Genomic DNA, 19,629 nt, shown 5'->3' with positions numbered 1-19,629 from the left:
ATTTTAGTTTTGATTCATTTTTCTAAGACACCCTTTGTAGTTGCAAAAAAAATCTAGAAGATTTACGTGTATACTATTTTATTTTTTATTTTTCTGCAACAGTAAAATTCTTTTAGAAGTTATATAATAAAGTACAATGGTAATATTTTTTTATTACTTTGTGTATTATTCATTTAAGAGTTATGAATATTGTCACCATCATCGCAATTGCTAAAATCTCACAAAAGTTTTGTGCTAGAAACACTTGAACATATTTTCTCAAGTTTCTGCTGTAAGGTTTGACAAAAAAAAATTATCGGCCAATATTTTATGGAATAAGCTAATGCATCAATTCACTTTAAATATAGGAAATAAACCAATCCAATTTAAATTAAACAAAAAAAAAGCCTAACGAAACGTCACTCGGAGAACGTGATCATTGATCGACATCTCAAAACGATGGACGCCTCGCATCACGTTCTCACTAGCCTGATCGATCAATCTCACCTTCAGTCGTCCATACGACTCGACCCACCACCACTAATATGTTTTACTCTTTTTCATTTTATTTATACAAGGAACCATGTGGTTTGTACTTCTAGATTCGCCACTGCCATCAGATATTCTCCACTGTGCTCATGCCATCATAAAGTCATCCTTCTTCAGGCCATAAAGCTGGCAAATATAAAACCCAAGATGAAAGGGGAATTGGTGACAATGCACTCTAACTGTATGATAAAATGCTGCAACAGCAGAACTACACCCCTACTGAAAAATCACTTAATTTGGATACTCTTTGTTATGCTAGATAACAAAAATGACGAAGATAAGTTCCTTATAAGCTCGAGGTTTTTGTAAGGAAAAAGTGTAAAATACTTGAATTTGATTTTGAAAACCCATTGTAATTCGTAAGAGAGGTCGTGTGAACAAGACTCGGGCATTGATTGCAAAGATGGAAACCCAAAACAATGTAGGGTATAGCAAGAAGAAGAGTAAAATTGATACAGTGGTGAAACAGATCTATTATTGAGGAAATGTGTGAGTTGTTAGTGAAGTTATTGCTGGTTGGAGCATCAAAGAAGTCAACGCTAGGCCAAACGCAAATCAGAAGCTGATAGAGAAGCTTCCTTTTGGGAAAGCCAATGTGAAGGGTATGGTTGAAACTGGGAAGAGTGTGGGGCATCCCAAGTTGGAAGGAACTTCATTTAGGTGCTGTTTTCTTTTTTCGAAACGAAAATGTCTGAAGTCTGCGGACCACCTCTGTAACCCTCTGTAGCAGAAGAGGTAGACCAAATGGCTGCAACATGTAATAAAAAGTCTGTTTGTTTTTTAACCTCTGCAGACTGCTGCAATAAGTTAAAGTAAGGTGTGAAGAGATTTGAAACAGAGGATCCAGTGCTGCGCCACGTAGCACACGCGCAACAATTTTTAAGTCTGAAGTCTTCTGAAAAACAAACAGCTGCGAAGGGCCTAGTGCTGCACAGCGCAACAATAAATGGTCAGAAGTGGTTTTTTAGAAAAAACAAACAACACCTTAGAAACCATGCCATGCATTTTAGGAGTAGTTCCCTGTTTTCATTGAAATGATTTGACATTGATGAGACACTCATAGTGACCAGCTTGTACATATTGGTCATTTGAGAATAAGAATGAAGCTCTACAATGAAAAGCAAATTGCAAGAGACACAAAAGAGTGGGATTGTGGGGGACAAGGTGAATCTTTTGGGGTAGGGTATTGCTACACATCAACTTCAGTCTCCCATGATAGGAAGGGGGTATTAATTATGAGAATATCAGCAAATAAAAAGCATCTTTGGTAGTGGAAGGGCAGTTTGGGTATTTTAGCTTTTAATTATGCTAGAAAAAGGTAATCCAATAATTTTGTGTCTCCAGGTTGTTTGCACATTAGTTATGCATCCAATAGCAAAAAAGAGGTTGTCCTTGTTAAAAGCCTCACGAGATAGGTCAGTTTTTTCGGTTCAGTTCGGTTTTTCCGGACCATATGCTCACAGGGCATGAGGAAGAGTAAAAGAGGTGGGGGTGGGATATAGGATTTTTTTTAAATAAATATTTTCTTAATATAAAATATTAAAATAAGTATTAAAAATGTAATAAATAAATTAAAGGATTTAAGTTTGATAGAGATTAAACACAACAAATCTTTGTCAAAAAAAAAAGACAGTATTTGCAAGTTGGAAACCTTTTGGAATTTTCTTAAAAAAAGTTACAAAAAACAGGGACCATTTTTGCAGTTTGCTCTTTTCATAAATATCCCAATATTCAAATCTTTACTACACTACAGCTGTCCCATTTTAATATCCTGTTTTGAGATTTTAGACAATAATTCTCACTTCTTAGTCTATATAGTCTATAGCCAAACATCTTCTCTTCTTATCTCTCATCTGTTCCTCTCTCCTAGTCACCGATTTGTCTCTCCCTCTAGGAGAGATACATCATTTTCCTGCTGTTGGCCTCTCTCTGATTTCCCTGGACCCAGTTAAGAAACATTGAGGTAATTCTTATTGTTAATTGTTCATATTTTTTAGTTTTAATGGTTATTTCTATTTATTGTTATTTTATTAGTTTTAAGAGTTATGTATTTGGAATTCTTTCACATTTTATGGAAACGCAGAAGCAAACCTGGAAGATTTTTTTTCTTATTTAGTTGTTATTTATTAGTTTCAAATTGTTAATTGCTTATTTTAATTGCTAGTTTATATTTTATATTAACCGGGATTGTTAGTTCCACTGTTATTTGTTAATAACTTGATTATTTAACTACAAAATGGAAAGATTTTTGAAAAAAACATATCGACATTTTAGATTTTATTTTATATTATGTTATAAGTATATTATGGACTCAGGTTTGCTTTTTCCCATGGATCTGCCACAGCATGTTGATGGTTAGGAATTCTAGTCATCTAATATTGTTAGGTCGAAAAGTGAACAACTGGTAAGCCCAAACAATATCTGATGTTGATTGAGCAGAATGTGCATGAAAAGAGTCCATGCCAATTTCTACATAACACTTGACGTAAAAGTTCTTTAATGATGGTTGATATACATAAGAAGAGTTGAATGCAATAAATAGCAACACAGTATCTTTCATGTATGTTATATAACCTGCATCTTACTTTTATTTTTCTCTATTACAAAGTTGTATTTTCAATTTCTAATTTCATAATAATGCATTTTACACTGAAAAATCAATCTATCCCATTTGTAGTTTCATTTTTTATTTGTTAGGACAATACTTTGGAAAATCTGCCCAACTAAAACTATGAAAATATTGTATCCGGATAACATTCCTGGTAGACTCAGACATGGTAATGGTCATTAACATGAATCTTTTTCATGTTAACCTAGATGACGAGAGAGATGTTAAACGCAAATAATGACTAGGATAAACTTTGTTTTAATATAAATATCAAAGAACAAAAGCTAATGTGGCCAACTTGGTTGTCATTGTTTTCTATTAAAATAAACTTTGGTTTGGAATGAAGGCTGGTGAAAACATTGACAAGCGTGGACTGTGCTTACTGCAACTTCATATGTTTATGTTTTGTTTTTCTTTATATTTATATAATAAGTAAATATTTAAATATGTTGTATTTAAAAAAATAGTTTTGCCATCTAAAAAGGGGTTGCAGCATAACTTGTTGCTGGTTTACTATAAGCCTCAACTCATCCTTGATTGCTTGTTTTGGGTCCAGGGGTAGTTTCCTCTTTATGAGTTTCTATGTGATTATATGGGACCGCTATCTTTGTCCCAGGTCTTTTTTTTGGGACCACAGTTCTGTCTCGTATTTATTTCCCTTTTGAGGTTATTGTTTAGGGAGCTAAGAATTATATTGTTAAGAACTTTGTTCTTCTTTGGAGAGTCCATTCCTATCGAATGAACAGGATTATCATCTTAATATTATCATAGTTTGATTATCAATTCAAGAAATGTATCAGGGTCTATCATTTACCCGCTACATTTATGTAAAACTTTTAAATAATAATCTTCTCTTAATCATTCAAACTTCATATATGTTTTTGGATTTTCTTTTTAAATCATAATAAATAATCCCTAAAAAGCTGACCATATTGAAAATCCATTTTGTTAATTTCTATTTCCATCATTTTCTATAAAATTATCAAAACTTTAGCCGTAGATTATGAGATCGACACTTTCTATAGGTTAGAATTACATTATCGGTCTATGGGCCAAAGCTAGCTAATACAACCATACTCGATGAAATGAATTTATGATGCATATAATGGCTTGATTATAGAGTACCCTCAAATTCCCTTTGTTATCTTGTTGGCTACTATGCCATGTATGCAGGTTTTACGACAAGAGGGAATTTTCAGCAATGGATGTCGCTACTGAAATAATAAAACAAGTTGTTCAGGTTCTCATGGATCCTGTTAAAAAGCATCTGGGCTACATGATTTCCTACAGAAAATATGTGGTCGAGATGCATACGAAAATGTACTATTTGGATGTTGCAAGAGCTGGCGAAAAAGAGCACTTGGACCGGAACATAAGAATACGTCTTATGGTGCCTGACCAGGTTAGCCCTTGGTTGGACAAAGTACAAAATATTAATGCAAAAGTGGAAAACTTTCCAACTAAAGACCTCGGTTGTCTCGATTTCAATAGTAGGCACAAACTTGGAAGCAAAGCCTCCAAGATAATCAACGAGATAGATAGTATCACAACACAACTCTCTCTGATCAAATGGACTGATGAGAAAATTCCTTTGGGAAGAATTGATTCCACCATGCATCCACCTCTACACCATCAGGTGATCACAATGACTTCCAGTCAAGAGTGCATACTTTTACAGAAGCACTGAAAGCACTCAGACCCGACCACAAACCTCATATGGTAGCCTTATGGGGGATGGGCGGAGTGGGGAAGACCACTATGATGAAGAAGCTGAGGCAGACTGTAGTTGAAAAGAAAATGTTCAGTTATTTTGTTATGGCTGTTGTAGGGGAAAATCCGGACATCAATGCTATTCAGGAATCTATAGCAAGTTACCTGGGTATACAGCTAAAGGACCAAGCTAAACAGGTAAGAGTCGACGAACTTCGTCAAGGGTTTGAGGCCAAATTAAAGGGAGGTGAAAGTAAGTTCCTCGTAATACTGGATGATGTTTGGAAGCTCCACCAACATTCGAGTGCTTCGTCTCCACCGATGCTCATTGATGTTTGATTTTTCTTCTATTGGAAGCCTTTCGAATCTGGCAGTGCTCAGCTTTGCTAAATCTGGCATTAGATCTCTACCTTCAACAATCAGAAATTTGAAGAAGTTAAGGGTACTGGATGTGACAGGTTGTGGCGGTCTTCGTATAGATAATGGTGTATTTAAAAATTTGGTCAGACTTGAAAAGCTCTATGCATGCCCTTTTGATTATCATGGAGAGACCATCAACTTTAAAGGTGATAACTGCAATGAAGTGGTTGAACGTTGGAAAAACCTTTCTGGAATTTGACATCTTTGAAAATGATGCTCATTGGAAGAATCTATCATTTGAGAATCTTGAACGATCCAAGGTCTCGATGGGAGGTTCTTTAAACGAAGATTATGATTTCATAACAAGAAAGCACTCTTTCGAAAACACGTTGAAGTTGGTAACCCAAAAAGGTGAACTAATGGGATCTAGAATTAACGAGTTATTTGAGAAAACGGTGGTGCTGTGTTTAAGTGTGGATGATATGAATGATCTTGAAGATGTTGAGGCGAAGTCTTCACTGCATCCTCAGTCCTCTTCGTTCTGCAATTTAAAAATCCTTGTTGTTTCAGAGTGTGCAGAGTTGAGATACTTTTTACACTCAGTGTTGCAAAAACTTTGTCAAATCTTGAATATCTCAAGGTTTGTGATTGCCCTGTTATGAAAGAACTCATACATAACGGGGATAGAGGAGAAGAGACAATTACATTCCCCAAGTTGAAGCTTCTATTGTTGAGTGGGCTACCAGAGTTATTGGATTTGTGCCAGAATGTCAACATAATTGCGCTACCACAACTCAAGGAGTTGAGAATCAGCGGAATTCCAAATATCACAAGCGTTTATTCCAAGAATAAGCTGGCAACATCTTGCTCGTTAAAGGAAGATGTAAATATGTTTTTATGTTGATACAATTCAAACAATCTTTTCAATTAGAATTTTCAAAAGAGGTTGCATTCACATGGTGTTTTTTGTTTAATAACCGGTGAAATATATACGAAAATTTATTTGTAAGTTGATTGCATGGTGTATAGTTTTTAACGGGCTATAAACAGAACTTCATTATTTTTTAGGTTTTGGTTCCTAAGTTGAAGAAACTATACATTGAGCATATGGGTGGTTTGGAGGAGATATGGCCTTGTGACTTTAGGACGAGTGAGAAAGTTAAGTTGAGAGAGATTGAAGTGGTTGAGTGTGAAAATCTTGTGAATATATTTCCATGCAATCCCATGCCATTGTTGTGTGAGCTTGAAGGGTTTAAAGTCAAGGATTCTGGTTCCGTTGAATCGTTGTTTAACATCGACTTGGATTGCATTGGTGAGACTGGAGAAGGCGGCAACATCAACAGTTTGAGAAACATTGAAGTAGAGAAATTAAGGAAGCTAAGGGAGGTGTGGAGGATAAAAGGTGGTGAAAATAACTCTTGTCTCCCTATCCGTTGCTTTCAAGTTGTTGAAAGCATAAGTATTGAGAGTTGTAAAAGATTTAGAAATTTTCTCTCACCTATTACCACCGATTTTGATCTCGGGGCACTTATCTACATGAAAATAGATGATTCGGATGGAATCAGAAGAAAATATGGATCGGTTGAAAGTAGCTCAGGGCAAGAGGTATGGTTTAATGCATTTATTTTTGCATTTCACAAACTACTGTTGCTTATCAAAACAAATTACCAACTCCGTCTCTTTTTTGAAAAGATTTCACATTTTCTTCAATAGATACCCAACTTTTGTTTGGTGGGTAGGAACTAATGAAGCTTTTCATGATTTTTTATTCAAATAACAAAAAATTCACTCTTTTAAGGACAAAATTAGTAGGAATGTTCTTAAAATTGTTGACCAGATATTCCTTGAAGGAATACTTAAAATCAAAATAATCCTTCTCAAATTTAATTTTTAAGAAAAGGACTTGTGAATAGATATACAGTTACAAATCGTTGAGGTATTCGACTTTAGCTTGACTATTATAGTTACTAATTACATTTCTTGTTGGGATATTTGTGCAGAATACTTTATTCCCATCATGTCTCACACACTCATTTCATAATCTCCATAATCTTAAGTTGGGGAGATATCTAGGAGTAGAGGTGATATTTGAGATCAAGAGTACTCCAACAAGTCAGGATAATCAACAACATATACTTCTCTACCTTGAGAATTTGGAAATAAGTGATATGGAGGGGATGAGTCACGTGTGTAAGTGCAACTGGAATGAATTTAATTCATTCAGAAACAACAGCCAGAATCTCCATTTCACAACCTCGCAACCATAGAAATGAGAAGGTGTCATAGCATTAAGTACTTATTTTCACCTCTCATGGCAAAGCTCCTTTCCAGCCTAAAGAAAGTTGAGATAAAAGATTGTGATGGTATTGAAGAAGTGGTTTTAAAGAGAGATGGTGAAGAACAAGAAGAAGAAAAAAAATAACATCTCCATCTACATCTACCCACACAACAAGCACCACTCTCTTCCCTCTTCTTGATTCTCTCAATTTATATGGCCTGCGAAATCTCAAGTGTATTGGTGGTGGTGGTGCCAAGACTGGGAACAATGAAATATCTTTCAGCAGTACCATTACAAATACCTCCTTTCTTCATCAATATAAGGTACGTTTTTAACATTTTCAGCTACTATTCAATTTTTTTATTTAAATCCGTTCACTACTAGAAAACAGCTCTTTAATAACGCGCAAACAATGACACGCGGTGCTTTACGATACGCAAAAGCGTGTGCCCTAAAAATAATGTCATCTCTTCTAAAATTTGAAGGATAAAGGACACGCTTTTGTGCGTGCCCTAAATTTAATGTCCAGCAAAAAAATTAAAAACACGGAGGTCACTTATTTAAAAATGGGCGTCATCTAGAAATGTCGCTTTATATTTTTTTAATGAAAGGCGCGTTCTCTTCTTTTGCAGCTGGGGGAAACGAAAATCCCAAAAGTTTGAAAGGCCGCCATTGTTATTCTCTATCTTATTTCCATCGTTCTTTTCTATCTCTCTCTCTCTCTCTCTCTCTCTCTCTCTCACTCTAATACCCAAAAAAAACCCTAACATCATCACCAATCCTCTTTTCTCCCACAACAAAATTGCAATATCACCAAATCTCTGATCCCGTCTTTTGAACAGATCAAACCCGCAGGGGTTCTCGATTTCTCTATGTTGATGTGTGGTGACAAGAACAAAAAAAAAGAATGTAGCGCCTCTACCTTTCAATTTCATTTGTTGGTTACTTCAAATCGACTCTTGCTTTTTCTTTCACAGGGGTTTCTTTATGCGTTCCCTTCACCTCCGTTGATGTCGTTTTCCAAGGCCAGTCTGGATAAGCAGTATCATCAGTAAGTGGATGCTTGTGTGCTTAATTCCTCTCAACCCTACATCAGCCTCACATGATAATGTGATTCATGAAACGATGTCATTTTCTGATGAAAGCTGCCTTCTTGCTTGCTTCCGGTCAGCCTGACATCACGTTGAGACGGAAGACTTGGTGGTGGGTTTTCCTTTTGGCCGGTGGAGTTTCTCCTAATGATGCTTTCTACTCTTACATCCCCTTTAATCAACACCTCTTCTTCTTTGCTGCTTACTCACCCTAAATCAGGTAATACCGACACCGACCTAGCGGTGAGGTTTCCTTCTTGACAGTGGTGGAGTGTTTCCCCAAAGCTAGTTGGTTTGAAGCGTCGATGAAACGTGCCCTTTCCACCTCTACTTCCATTTGCCGACTCAGCCTCTGTTAATACTGTCTATTAATAGCTTCAGTCGCCAGCTCCTGATGTGGGTTTCAATGTAATCTTTTTATATTGATTTGCATATATACAAATTTCATCTCCTTATTTTTTTTGCTACTTCTCTCTCTAGACAACGCTTCAGGTGAGGTTTGAATTTAATTTATTATTGTATTATCTATGCTTTATGATGCTTGCAAATTCAAGGGTTTGCATGTTGGTGCTTCATAGTTGATATCCCTTATTTATTAGGTATTGTAGGGATTGGTCTTGAAGAGGAATGAAAACCAGCGATTCATGGTTCAATATATATATATCTGATGTCATATTGGTTCTTTGTTGGACCAATGTCTTCTATCTTGTTCACTAGACAAAAGGATAAAAGTTTTGATGCTTTCACTTTGTAAGATGATATATATGCTATCTGTTCTTGCAATTACAGCAAAACGTATTTCACTTTGTGATTCTACTTGGTGCAAATGTAGAAGACTATGCCGAATCCACTAACTGATTCCGTTGTTCTCTAGAAATTTGGTTAGGGTTTACTAACCCATATATTGTTTTAACTGTTTTGATTCAGTTCATCTTTATATTCTATTTGATTAGGGGTTATTGTTAATAACCAAACAGTAGCCAGAGGGGGAAGAAGCATCAGGGGAGGTAGGAGGTAACCAGAACAAAGCGACTTTAAACTGTTACGCCTTCATGCTAACTGAAATATGGAAGTTTCTTGCCAATTTGAAGAGAGAAAGAAAGGTCTCTGTTTGTCTTTCACAATTTCATTTTTTTCAACGTATGGTTTTGTTTTTTCATTTTTATAATAATTTTCATAACATTCTTATTTGGTTACAAATATTTTGATTTGGAAGTGCAGTAACTAGCTTCAATTGACAACAGGCTTCTTCTAATCCTCGTGAATGATTTGAAGTTGTATTTAATGGTTTCGTAATGGTTTATTCCTACCCTCTGCCCGGGACAGCTGATATTTCTGGCTACCGTTCTTAGTAACAGGTGAGCAAAAAAACCTGTTCTAATTATATTTCAGATTTAGTATAAATTAATAGAATAATCTTTATTGGTTAATGTTGTTTTAACTAGTTTTTGTTTCCCAAAGATTCAATAGAATATTGGATTTCCTCTAGAGGAGAAGGTCAATATTTGGTTATTTTGGGCACTAGTAAGTAAATGTAAATCCCCATAGTTTGGTCAAACTACATGAACTCATGTCACTGCTTTCTCAGGGCATACATTCTTGAAGATTCGTATAATCAATAAACATATCTTTATTGTTTTTCTTGTGCAGCTGCTGTGAGGAAGGAAATCTCTGATGAGACTAATCGTGAGACAGGACGAAGCAAACAGATTTCATCAGTTCATATATATATCTCAGTATCTATTCTCCTAATGGTGAGATATTTGAATTTTTTTCTTGAAGATAGTATTATTTACTTTAAGTTCTTCACTTATTAACAGTTAACTCACCTGATAAAAGTAGATGTTGGTGAGTTTAGCATCTTAAATTATTATTCTTATTTTTTTTCAATATTAGATAACTTTTTGTGTCCATTAACTTTTCCCTCATCTCACACTTTTGTGATTCTTGATTCTTGAAAGTAAGCTATTTTCATCATTTTCTTCGTCAACTATGGTCAGTCAACTATTGAAAATATACTTATTGAAAACATGTGAATGATATCAGGTGGGCTTACTAGGGAATGGTATCAGTTGTTATTGGGGGTTATTTTTGACAAGGGAGCTTTGTATCTTTGGTTTCCGAGATAAGTTCTATGAGTTTATTCTGGTCTATATACACACATGAATATATGATTATTTCAACTCAGCAAAACATGTGTTAATTTTTTTTTTAAATTGTTTCATACAGCTTTATCGAATTCAGTAACCAGTCCTCCAAATTCCTTTTTAGTTCAAAAGAATTCTCCTCTGTTTGGTTCCTGATTAATCTATTTTATGTTGCAGATAACATTATTTGCAATATCAGAAGACAATATACAGATACAAGAACGCAAGCAAACTTATGGAAGCTAAAGTCTAACCACAAACAAGAATTACATGTTCATACCGAACGAATGTCTCTAGTTGTTGAATGGCGGAGAAGATCAGGTAACATTAGTTCAACATGTAAAATAATGTATCTTCATATGTAAAGTTATACACTAAAAGTGTGTTTTAGTTATCACTGATAACCAAAATCTTCATCTGTTGGTATTCAAACTCTGGTTTAATGTTTCTTTTGGTGATTTCTGAAAGCTTAAATTCTTCCCACTTTTTATTATCAGATATGCTGGAGAGAATGATGAAAGCACATAAAAGTGCTTTCCCAGTGTGGGGATCCGAGACTCTTGAGGTATATATAATGGTTAATTGCAATAAATAACAATGTACTTTCATTTTCTTGTTTATTATAGCATCATACTTTCAATTTGTCTTAATAAGAAAAACTGAGAGTATAATGCTATAATCATTGTGTTAGTAAAAAAAAATAATGGAAAGTACAATGCTTTAATAATAGTAAAAAAAATACTTTTTTTTATCATCCAAAATAGCTTGATGGCAAATAGGGTTCTCATGTTATTGGCTATGTCATCTAGAAATGAACCAAATTTATCATCAAAGATTCTCACTGAAGCAGCTGGTCATTTCCTAAAGAATTTAAAAAGTCAACTTCCACAAACAAGAATCCTAGCCATTTCTGCTTTGAACATGATACTAAAAGAGTCACCTTACAAATTATCACATGAAGAACAATCAGATTTACAAGAAAACACAAAGTCTTTCCTTTATGCTGCTTTGATAGAACTATAGAAGTCTCACCTCCAATAATGCCATCATAAGTTACTCCAGGAGTTACTAGATAGAATGATCCATCGCACTGCCCATGTGATTTTTTTACCATTTTACCCTTGAATACATAATGGGCGTTTAATTGTTTAAGTTCAACATGTTAAGGGGAAAAAAGGAGCAAGGGCATACTTAGTTTTCAGTTTTGACCTTGTTTTTTTTAATAAATTACAGGTGGTTCCATTGTCAATGAAAGCTATTGGATGGCAAGGAGGAAGTATACTAGCCCTTGAGACACTAAAACGTGTGGTGGTTGCTAGAAATAGGGCATGGGATGTACTTGTTGCACAAGGTCTTAGGTCAGTAATCATGTTGTGTATCTAAAATCCAATCGCCGCCATCGATCCAAGTCGACCTCGATCCAGATCAAGGTCACCGAGGGTTGTTAGTTTTATAGGAATGTATAACCCATGTTAGTAATGTATTATTTTTGTTTAACATTTGAATGATTATTTTACATGACATTATAATTTGTGCAATTTATTTTATTTTTTGTGTATGAAATTTTATTTTATATTATGAGACATTAAATGTGTGATGTAATTTGAAAATTAGTAAATTTACAAAAAATATATATGATTTTTAAACATTTAAACTTTATGACACGCAAAATTGTATGTCGCCTTTCTTTATGGCATGAGCTTTAATGATATGCAATGCAAGTCGTAAATGTGCGTTGTTTTACGAAACGTGAATGCGTGTCATCTTCTTTATGAAAGGGGCTTCCTTGACACGCATTGCGCGCCATAAATGCGCATCGTAAGGTTACGACGCGCAAAAGCGTGTCGTTTCTCGTTATGACAGGGCCTTTCTTGACACGCATTTGCACGTCGTCTGAGCGTTTTACTACACGCATTGCGCGTCGTAAAAGGCTGTTTTTCTAGTAGTGGTTTTCTCTTTGGAATATCCTCCTGATGCTAATCATATTCTAGAAAAATACAACAGACCCTATGACCAGAAGATATTGAAAAAGTTAGAGCATGTAATTGACTCATTAGTTTTTAATTATACAAACCCAACAATAAGATTAGAAGGCATAAAAGTGTCATTCATTTGAACACACAAGAGATTGAAATTTTTACTGCTCATAATCAGATTCCTAGTTATTCATGTATGTGTATATGTATTTCCTACAATATGAAACTCAGATTTCTATTAAGTAACGCAACATGTCCCTAAATGACAGTCTATGATCGAGTTAAAATGTCTATTTTGCCCTAAATGATATTTTTTAATTTCTTTTAGAATTATATTTTAATTATTATATACATTAAATCATTAAACAAAACCTACCCCCACCCCCGTATCCTCCCTTTATCTTTCTCCCTCAATTCTCGTTTCTATTCTATGTGACTTCATCTCTCTCCTTTTGTCATTTACTGCAATTTTCTCAAGTGGATAGTGTATCTTGGACCTTATGCCAATACCCTAGAGAGATAAATATATAATATTATGATGCATTATCAAGTATGATTCCATGTTATGCAGCAGGATAGATGCAAAAGCTTCAAGTGTTGGAAATAAAGTCTTGACATGGGATGAAGGAGGTGTTTGAAAAAGTAGAAAGGATTAACAAGAGTATTGTTATGTTTGAACCTCCCAACCTAAAGATATTGAATATCAAGGGTTGTAACCTTTTGGAACATATATTCACCTGTTCCACACTTGAAAACTTTGTACAACTTGAAGAGTTATGGATAGAGAATTACAGGCAATGAAAGTGATTGTGGTGAAGGAAGAAGATGATGGAGTAGAGAAAACAACAAAGGCATCTTTTTCTAAGGTTGTGGTATTTACTCATCTAAAGCGTATTAAACTAGAGTATCTACCAGAGCTGGTGGGTTTCTTTTTAGGGACTAATGAGTTCCGGTGGCCTTCATTGGATAATCTTATGATAAAGGACTGCCCACAAATGAAGGTGTTCACAGCCGGTGGGTCGAAAGCTCCACAACCCAACTATGTAGAAACAAGTTTAGGCAAATATAATCCTCGTGGAAGTTGGTTTAATTCTCATGTGACAACCCCTACTACTGAAACTAGTTTTGGTTATAGTGGAGTTGATTGCCTTATATGATATTCTTTTTTATTTTATTTTTTTGGCTTGTAGACCCCATTCCCGAGTTTAGAACATACAAGCTCCTGGTGCCCGGCTGCTATTACTTCAGAAGATATCAAACATTTGGTCTTTTCATAATCTGATCGAATTACATGTGGCATTTGATAGATCTGTTAAAAAGATTATCCCATCTGATGAGTTGCTACAACTGCAAAAGTTGGAAAAGATTAAGGTAATCTACTGTAATTTGGTAGAGGATGTGTTTGAAGCGTTGGAAGTGATAAACAATGGTTTTGATGAATCGCCGCAAACTACTACTCTTGTCAAAATTCCAAACCTAACACAAGTGAAGTTGATGGGTCTATCTTCTCTCAAGCATATATGGAAGAGCAATCAGTGGAAAATATTTGAGTTTCCAAACCTAACAAGAGTCTCTATTGATGGCTGTTATAGTTTACAATATGCTTTTAGGAGTTCCATGGTTGGTAGTCTATTTCAACTCCAAGAGTACACATATTTGATTGCGAGAATATGGAGGAGGTATTTGTTGTAGATGAAGAGGAGGAGGAATCTGATGGAAAAATGAATGAAATTGTGTTACCTCGTTTCAAGTCCTTAAAACTTGATAAACTTCGATGTCTCAAGGGATTTTGCATGGAGAAGATGGATTTTTCATTCCCATTATTTGATACTTTGACCATCCAAAAATGCCCATCAATAATGACTTTCACCACGGGAAATTTGTTTACTCCGGAGCTAAAAGGAGTCGAAACAAGTTTTGGCTCGTATTATGTAGAGGAAGACATCAACTCCTTTATAAAGATGAAACAAGAGGTAGGTCTTCTGAAAGTACATCAATTGAAAACATGTTGTGTACTATTTTTGTTATATATTTTCATCAAAAGCCCTGATATTTTCTCTATATTTTCAACTTTATCTTTGTTATATATTTTATGTAGGACTTCAGAAGAAACTAAGTTTATTAATTAATGTCGCCCTTGTTGCCTATAAGATTTTCTTTTCTATTTATTAATGTCTTATACATTCACTTAAGCAAAGCTTTATAGAAGGGGGTAAGATGGGAAATCAACATCATTAGGGAATCTCCTATAGTAGAAGGGTATTTTAGGTGTAATTTAAGTTTGAGGGTTACCTTATAAGTACTAGGAATAATTAGGGATAGGCATCTTGTTTGTTTTAGAGGATTATTCCTTTTTGAGAGCGGCTTCTCAAATTTTCCAAACTATCCCTTTTTCTTATTGATTCGAGTAATATTGGAGGCTTTTGTGTTTGAATCTATTATTGAAATTGTTTTATTAGTCAGTTCATAACATAATTGTCTTTCATTTGTGTTTTTCAGATCATGATGATGTGAACTCCTGCATTAGATTTCAAGTTAAGATCGAAGGAAAACATCAAGAATCATAGGAGATAAGTTATGATAACTTCAACCATCTGATATCAATATTTGAACACCATGGTACTTATGTCCTTGTTTTAGTTAAAGTTTGTAAGTACTCGATTCTTTTCCTTGTTGTTTTGAAACCAAACCGCATAACTCATTATCATTTTTCATTGTTATGGTTATTGGTTAGTGGTATCTTGAATATTGTTTTTCCAGTAGTCAAACATTCTTTCTTAAAACTTTGTCTCATCACAAACTTCATTTTTTTTACAAGAAACATTAACTAGCACCTTATTTCAAGGTAAAAAATAAATTTCATACATAAAACGTCTCTGGATTAATATGTAAAGTTCCGCTTCCTTGCATATTTTTGTTAAAGTGATTGCCTCTTTCTCAATAATGGGAATAATCACAAATCTAGCACCTTAATTCAAGGCAAGATTTCATAGAAGCCGAAAGAAAATTACTGATAATCGATTTTGGTAATTTAATTTCTTACATAAAACGTGTATGAATTAACAGGTAAAGTTACGCTCCCTTGCATATTTTTTTAAAGTGATTGCCCTTTTCTCAATAATGGGAATAGTCACAAACCAAGCACCTTAATTCAAGGCAAGATTTCATAGAAGCTGAAAGAAGATTACTAATAATCGATTTTGGTGATCTTTGTAGTTTGTAACTCAACTCAAGTATCATACATGTTTGGTTGGACTGTGTCTTTAACCCTTTGTTAGTAGTGATCCCTTTGTATGATAATATGTTTTGTTTCTCATGTTCTCATTTTTTTATGATATACCCGTATTTTTCAATATAAGGTTGTTCTAAAAAACCTGACAAACATGTTGGGGTCGTATACTTAAATTTTCATATTTTGTTAATGTACAAGTCCATGGCCAGTGGTTTTTGAATCCTTGACCCTACATATACAAATGAAATAGATTTAAGAATAATGTCGTGGATAAGAAGAAAAAGTGATGTAGAAGCAAAAAATAAAGTTTCAACAAACCTTGAGAAACAGCTAACGAACCTCACCATAAAAAAAAACCAGACCAAACAATCCTAAATGGATGGGGGCATCAACATCCTTATGTGTCCAACCAGATCCACAAGTATGTTTCCATTTGCCAACCATAAGTTCAACATGACTTTTTATGTGTGAAAAAACATTACTTTCATTAAGATCACTTGAGAAGAACTTACACTTTAGAGGGACTACTACATTTTGTTTTCTTGAAATGTTTCTTGGATGCTTGGAGGGTTTGGAGCCAAGGATTTCCACACATATTTATAGGTGTTACCACCTCCTCTAAAGAAGCTTCAAGATTTTTCTACTAAATAGACACATCTACAACATTCTAGAATCATCAACCATACTCTATATGTATTTACTAGCTTCTAGAATGCACTACCATGTCCTAGAGAAGTATAGGACGTTCTTGTGTCTTCCATGACCTTCTAGAATGTTACATAACATTTCTAGGCCTTCCATGTCATTCTAGAATATTTTATAGTCTTTTGGCATATTCTACAATATACCATAGGCCTCCATAATGTTCTAGAATCTTCCATATTATTTTAGAACACTATAACATCTTTTTGATAAAGGGCTAAACTTTATTAGGCTAAGCTTCATTGGGCTAGTGATGACGTTCAAGACAACATCATCCCAGAAAAACCAATTTACAAAGCAAACAACTACAACAATCAAATTAAAGATGAAGTGAAACAACCTGAAGATGGGATATTTGTTTTATAGCAAAAAAAAATATGCAAAAGACTTTTGTGTGTTCAAATTCAAGATGAACAAATGCAAGAAAGAAGATATACATATGAATAAGAATGAAGAGTTACATAACACAGTTAATGCTGACAAAAACCTGGAGTATGCAAATTTGGAGCAAGGGGAATAGTAACATTCCAAGAGCTACTTTGAGAATTTTTATTTGGTCTTCTTTCTTTAATAGACTAATTCTTATTTCCACCAATCATGAATTCAAAGATAGGCTCACATTTCCTTATTTTCCTGTCAAAAGTTGTTGCTTTAGGCTATGTCTTCTATTTACTACTTGTTCCCATTTCTAGCTAAATTTTAGGACCTAGTTTGCATATTTAATTTGCTTGTATTCATATTGTTTGGTTATTAACGAATTAAGAAAATTGCTTCAAGTATCTCTTTTTTCCCTGTCATTTTCTTAGGAGATTAGTCATCTCAAATTGACTCTTATCACCACTTTGTAGATTTAAGCTTGAATTATAAGCCTATTTAATATGTTAAGTCTTTGTGTATTATGCATAACCTAAATCTACTCTTTGTTGATAAATTAATGTGCTTTATTATAGTTGGTGATGGTGTACAAACACAAATTTTAGATTTGTTGCCTGTAATGATCACAAGAGTCCCATGTCCTTCCAAATCACAGTTGCTTATCATCTCCCAAATGTACTTGAGATTTCATTTGATTGATTAAAATCCCATGTCTTTAACCCAACACAGAATTATATAACCTAACATATTCATCTCATCAGCTCATTCAATGACTAGGCGTCCATGTCAACAATGAAACCGGTAAAATGTATGTTACTGACAGAAAAAGGTCAAATCATCACTAAATTTTAGCTTGGTACATATTCATAAATTATGGCAAAATAATGAGACTTTAATGGAACTAGTGTAACATCCCAAAAATAAGACCCAAAAATTTCATTTTAAAATTATTGAAACCAATATCCAAGAAACATTATCATAAAAATCCAAATAAAACAAATGTATCAATCATCACATCATATCAAAGTAAATCACAAAATGCGGAACAACGTGGTGTGTGCTATGCAATCATCCAAGGTTCTAGAACCAGAAGTACCTGAAACACAAACTAAAAATTGTAAGCACAAATCTTAGTGAGTTCCCAAAACTACCCCATACCATACATAATAAACCACATATTGGGCCCCTGCCCTGTATCGAGTTCCACTCGGCCTCGGGCGCCGCCCGACAACGAGCCCTGTTTTGTATAAATATCTATTTTCCATAGGCCCCACCAGACATTGGGCCCCGCCTACTATACACATAGACATATATCACATAATCATGCTAACACATATAATACTCATAAGGAAAATAGCATACGATACAGTCATCCGGCCTCCTCCGGCATCGAGCCCCACCCAATATACATAGCAACACATAACACATGAAAATGCCACGCAGACTCCTAGCATCCTAACATAATAAACAAGGGCCGACATTGGTGCCTTAGACCCGCGAACCTATTGAAGAAACTCACCTCACAATGCCGAATCTCACAGATAAATCTCTGGCTGCTGGCCCGCTACAAATCCCCGCGATACAAATCACAAAATGATCTTGCAATCAATAATCGGGTCCCGACCCACGCTAAGAGCCCAAAATAGGGTAAAATCCCTGTTTACCCTTTTCCTAACTTCACCCAAGGCCAAAGCCCTATCCAATTGTCCAAAGGCCCAATTTCCATAATAATCACTCAAATCCCAATATGGGCCAATTTTCCAAATTAGGCCCAGACCCCTTTCATGGGCCCCCAACCAAGAGTCCAATAAAATATTAGTAGCCCATTCATAAAATTCTAATGGCCAAATACAGCCCAAGTCACTAAGGTCCACAATAGCCTAATACCAAGGAGCCCATGAAACCGAAGCCTACTGCTGAGTATGCGGGGCGTACTCAACTTGTACGCTAAGCGTACTCACTTCAGGGCTTGTATGTGGCGTGTACGAGCTTGTACGCCCAACGTACTCCCTTTATGTGGTCAACCTTCACTTTTTAGTTCTTTATCGATGAAGACCTCAACCCCAACTCAGATCTAACCTTCTTAAGGTGTCTTATCATGTAAAGTTGCCAACTTTGTGTGCATGCATCGCTTAATGAAGCTATTGAAGCTCAAAAGGACTTAACAAATGACTTAATGGATGCATAAGACCACAAATTCCCTAAATCTTGCACCTTTATGGACAGAGGGACCAAAAGGGTCATAGATCTACCAACAATCACTTCTGGAGTGAAGCAAAAGGCTCAACAATCAAACCATGGACTCAAAGAGCATAAAATGGCACTATGCTAGATCTATCATTAAGGATAAGCAAGATGGAAGCTTTTTACCTCAAAAGAAGGAAAATGAAGAGCTAATCACAGATCTTAAAGATCCAAGCACAAATCCAAGTGGTTCACTTCTTCTTTACCATCACAATGCACCAAAAATCACACTTTAAGGCTCAAACTCTCAAGATCTCACTTAGGGTTCGATTTTCTGGACACAAAGGGATGGAGGCTATCTAAACATGACCTAGTGAGGCTATCACAAGGTTTAAATAGGGCGCAACACCCTAAAATTTGGGTTTCACTAATCCACAT

At 35.1% G+C, this 19,629-nt stretch overlaps 1 protein-coding gene and 1 pseudogene across 13 annotated transcripts; both read left to right on the top strand.

Moving 5' to 3' along the window:
• Window positions 1-2,354: 2,354 nt before the first annotated feature.
• LOC111898993 (dnaJ homolog subfamily C GRV2) lies at window positions 2,355-12,269 on the top strand. 13 transcript variants are annotated; one of them, XM_052768217.1, is made up of 12 exons: window positions 2,355-2,491; window positions 4,310-6,089; window positions 6,275-6,811; window positions 7,207-7,807; window positions 8,117-9,678; window positions 9,797-9,933; window positions 10,226-10,329; window positions 10,472-10,535; window positions 10,622-11,043; window positions 11,220-11,287; window positions 11,532-11,820; window positions 11,956-12,269. In XM_052768217.1, exons 2-4 carry the CDS (start codon window positions 5,865-5,867, stop codon window positions 7,471-7,473), a joined length of 1,029 nt encoding a protein of 342 aa, XP_052624177.1. In that variant the 5' UTR covers window positions 2,355-2,491; window positions 4,310-5,864; the 3' UTR covers window positions 7,474-7,807; window positions 8,117-9,678; window positions 9,797-9,933; window positions 10,226-10,329; window positions 10,472-10,535; window positions 10,622-11,043; window positions 11,220-11,287; window positions 11,532-11,820; window positions 11,956-12,269. The 13 variants fall into 13 exon arrangements, with proteins under 13 accessions (XP_052624177.1, XP_052624174.1, XP_052624175.1 ...); XM_052768214.1 differs by lacking the exon at window positions 10,472-10,535 and adding an exon at window positions 10,037-10,099; XM_052768215.1 differs by lacking the exon at window positions 10,472-10,535 and adding an exon at window positions 10,037-10,109.
• Window positions 12,270-13,232: 963 nt separating this feature from the next.
• Window positions 13,233-17,152, top strand: LOC111899000 (uncharacterized; annotated as a pseudogene).
• Window positions 17,153-19,629: the final 2,477 nt, after the last annotated feature.

This window comes from Lactuca sativa, chromosome 2 (genome assembly GCF_002870075.4).
Source record: "Lactuca sativa cultivar Salinas chromosome 2, Lsat_Salinas_v11, whole genome shotgun sequence".
NCBI classification, from domain to species: Eukaryota; Viridiplantae; Streptophyta; class Magnoliopsida; order Asterales; family Asteraceae; genus Lactuca; species Lactuca sativa.
Note: the sequence above shows the minus strand (reverse complement) of the source record. Positions and strands in the feature narration are given on the sequence as shown.

Coding starts and splice junctions, on each gene's coding strand:
- LOC111898993 (XM_052768221.1), top strand. CDS start 5,865: ATGAAAGAACTCATACATAACGGGGATAGAGGAGAAGAGACAATTACA. Junction 6,090..6,274: donor CTTGCTCGTTAAAGGAAGAT/GTAAATATGTTT, acceptor ATTATTTTTTAG/GTTTTGGTTCCTAAGTTGAA. Junction 6,812..7,206: donor AAAGTAGCTCAGGGCAAGAG/GTATGGTTTAAT, acceptor ATATTTGTGCAG/AATACTTTATTCCCATCATG.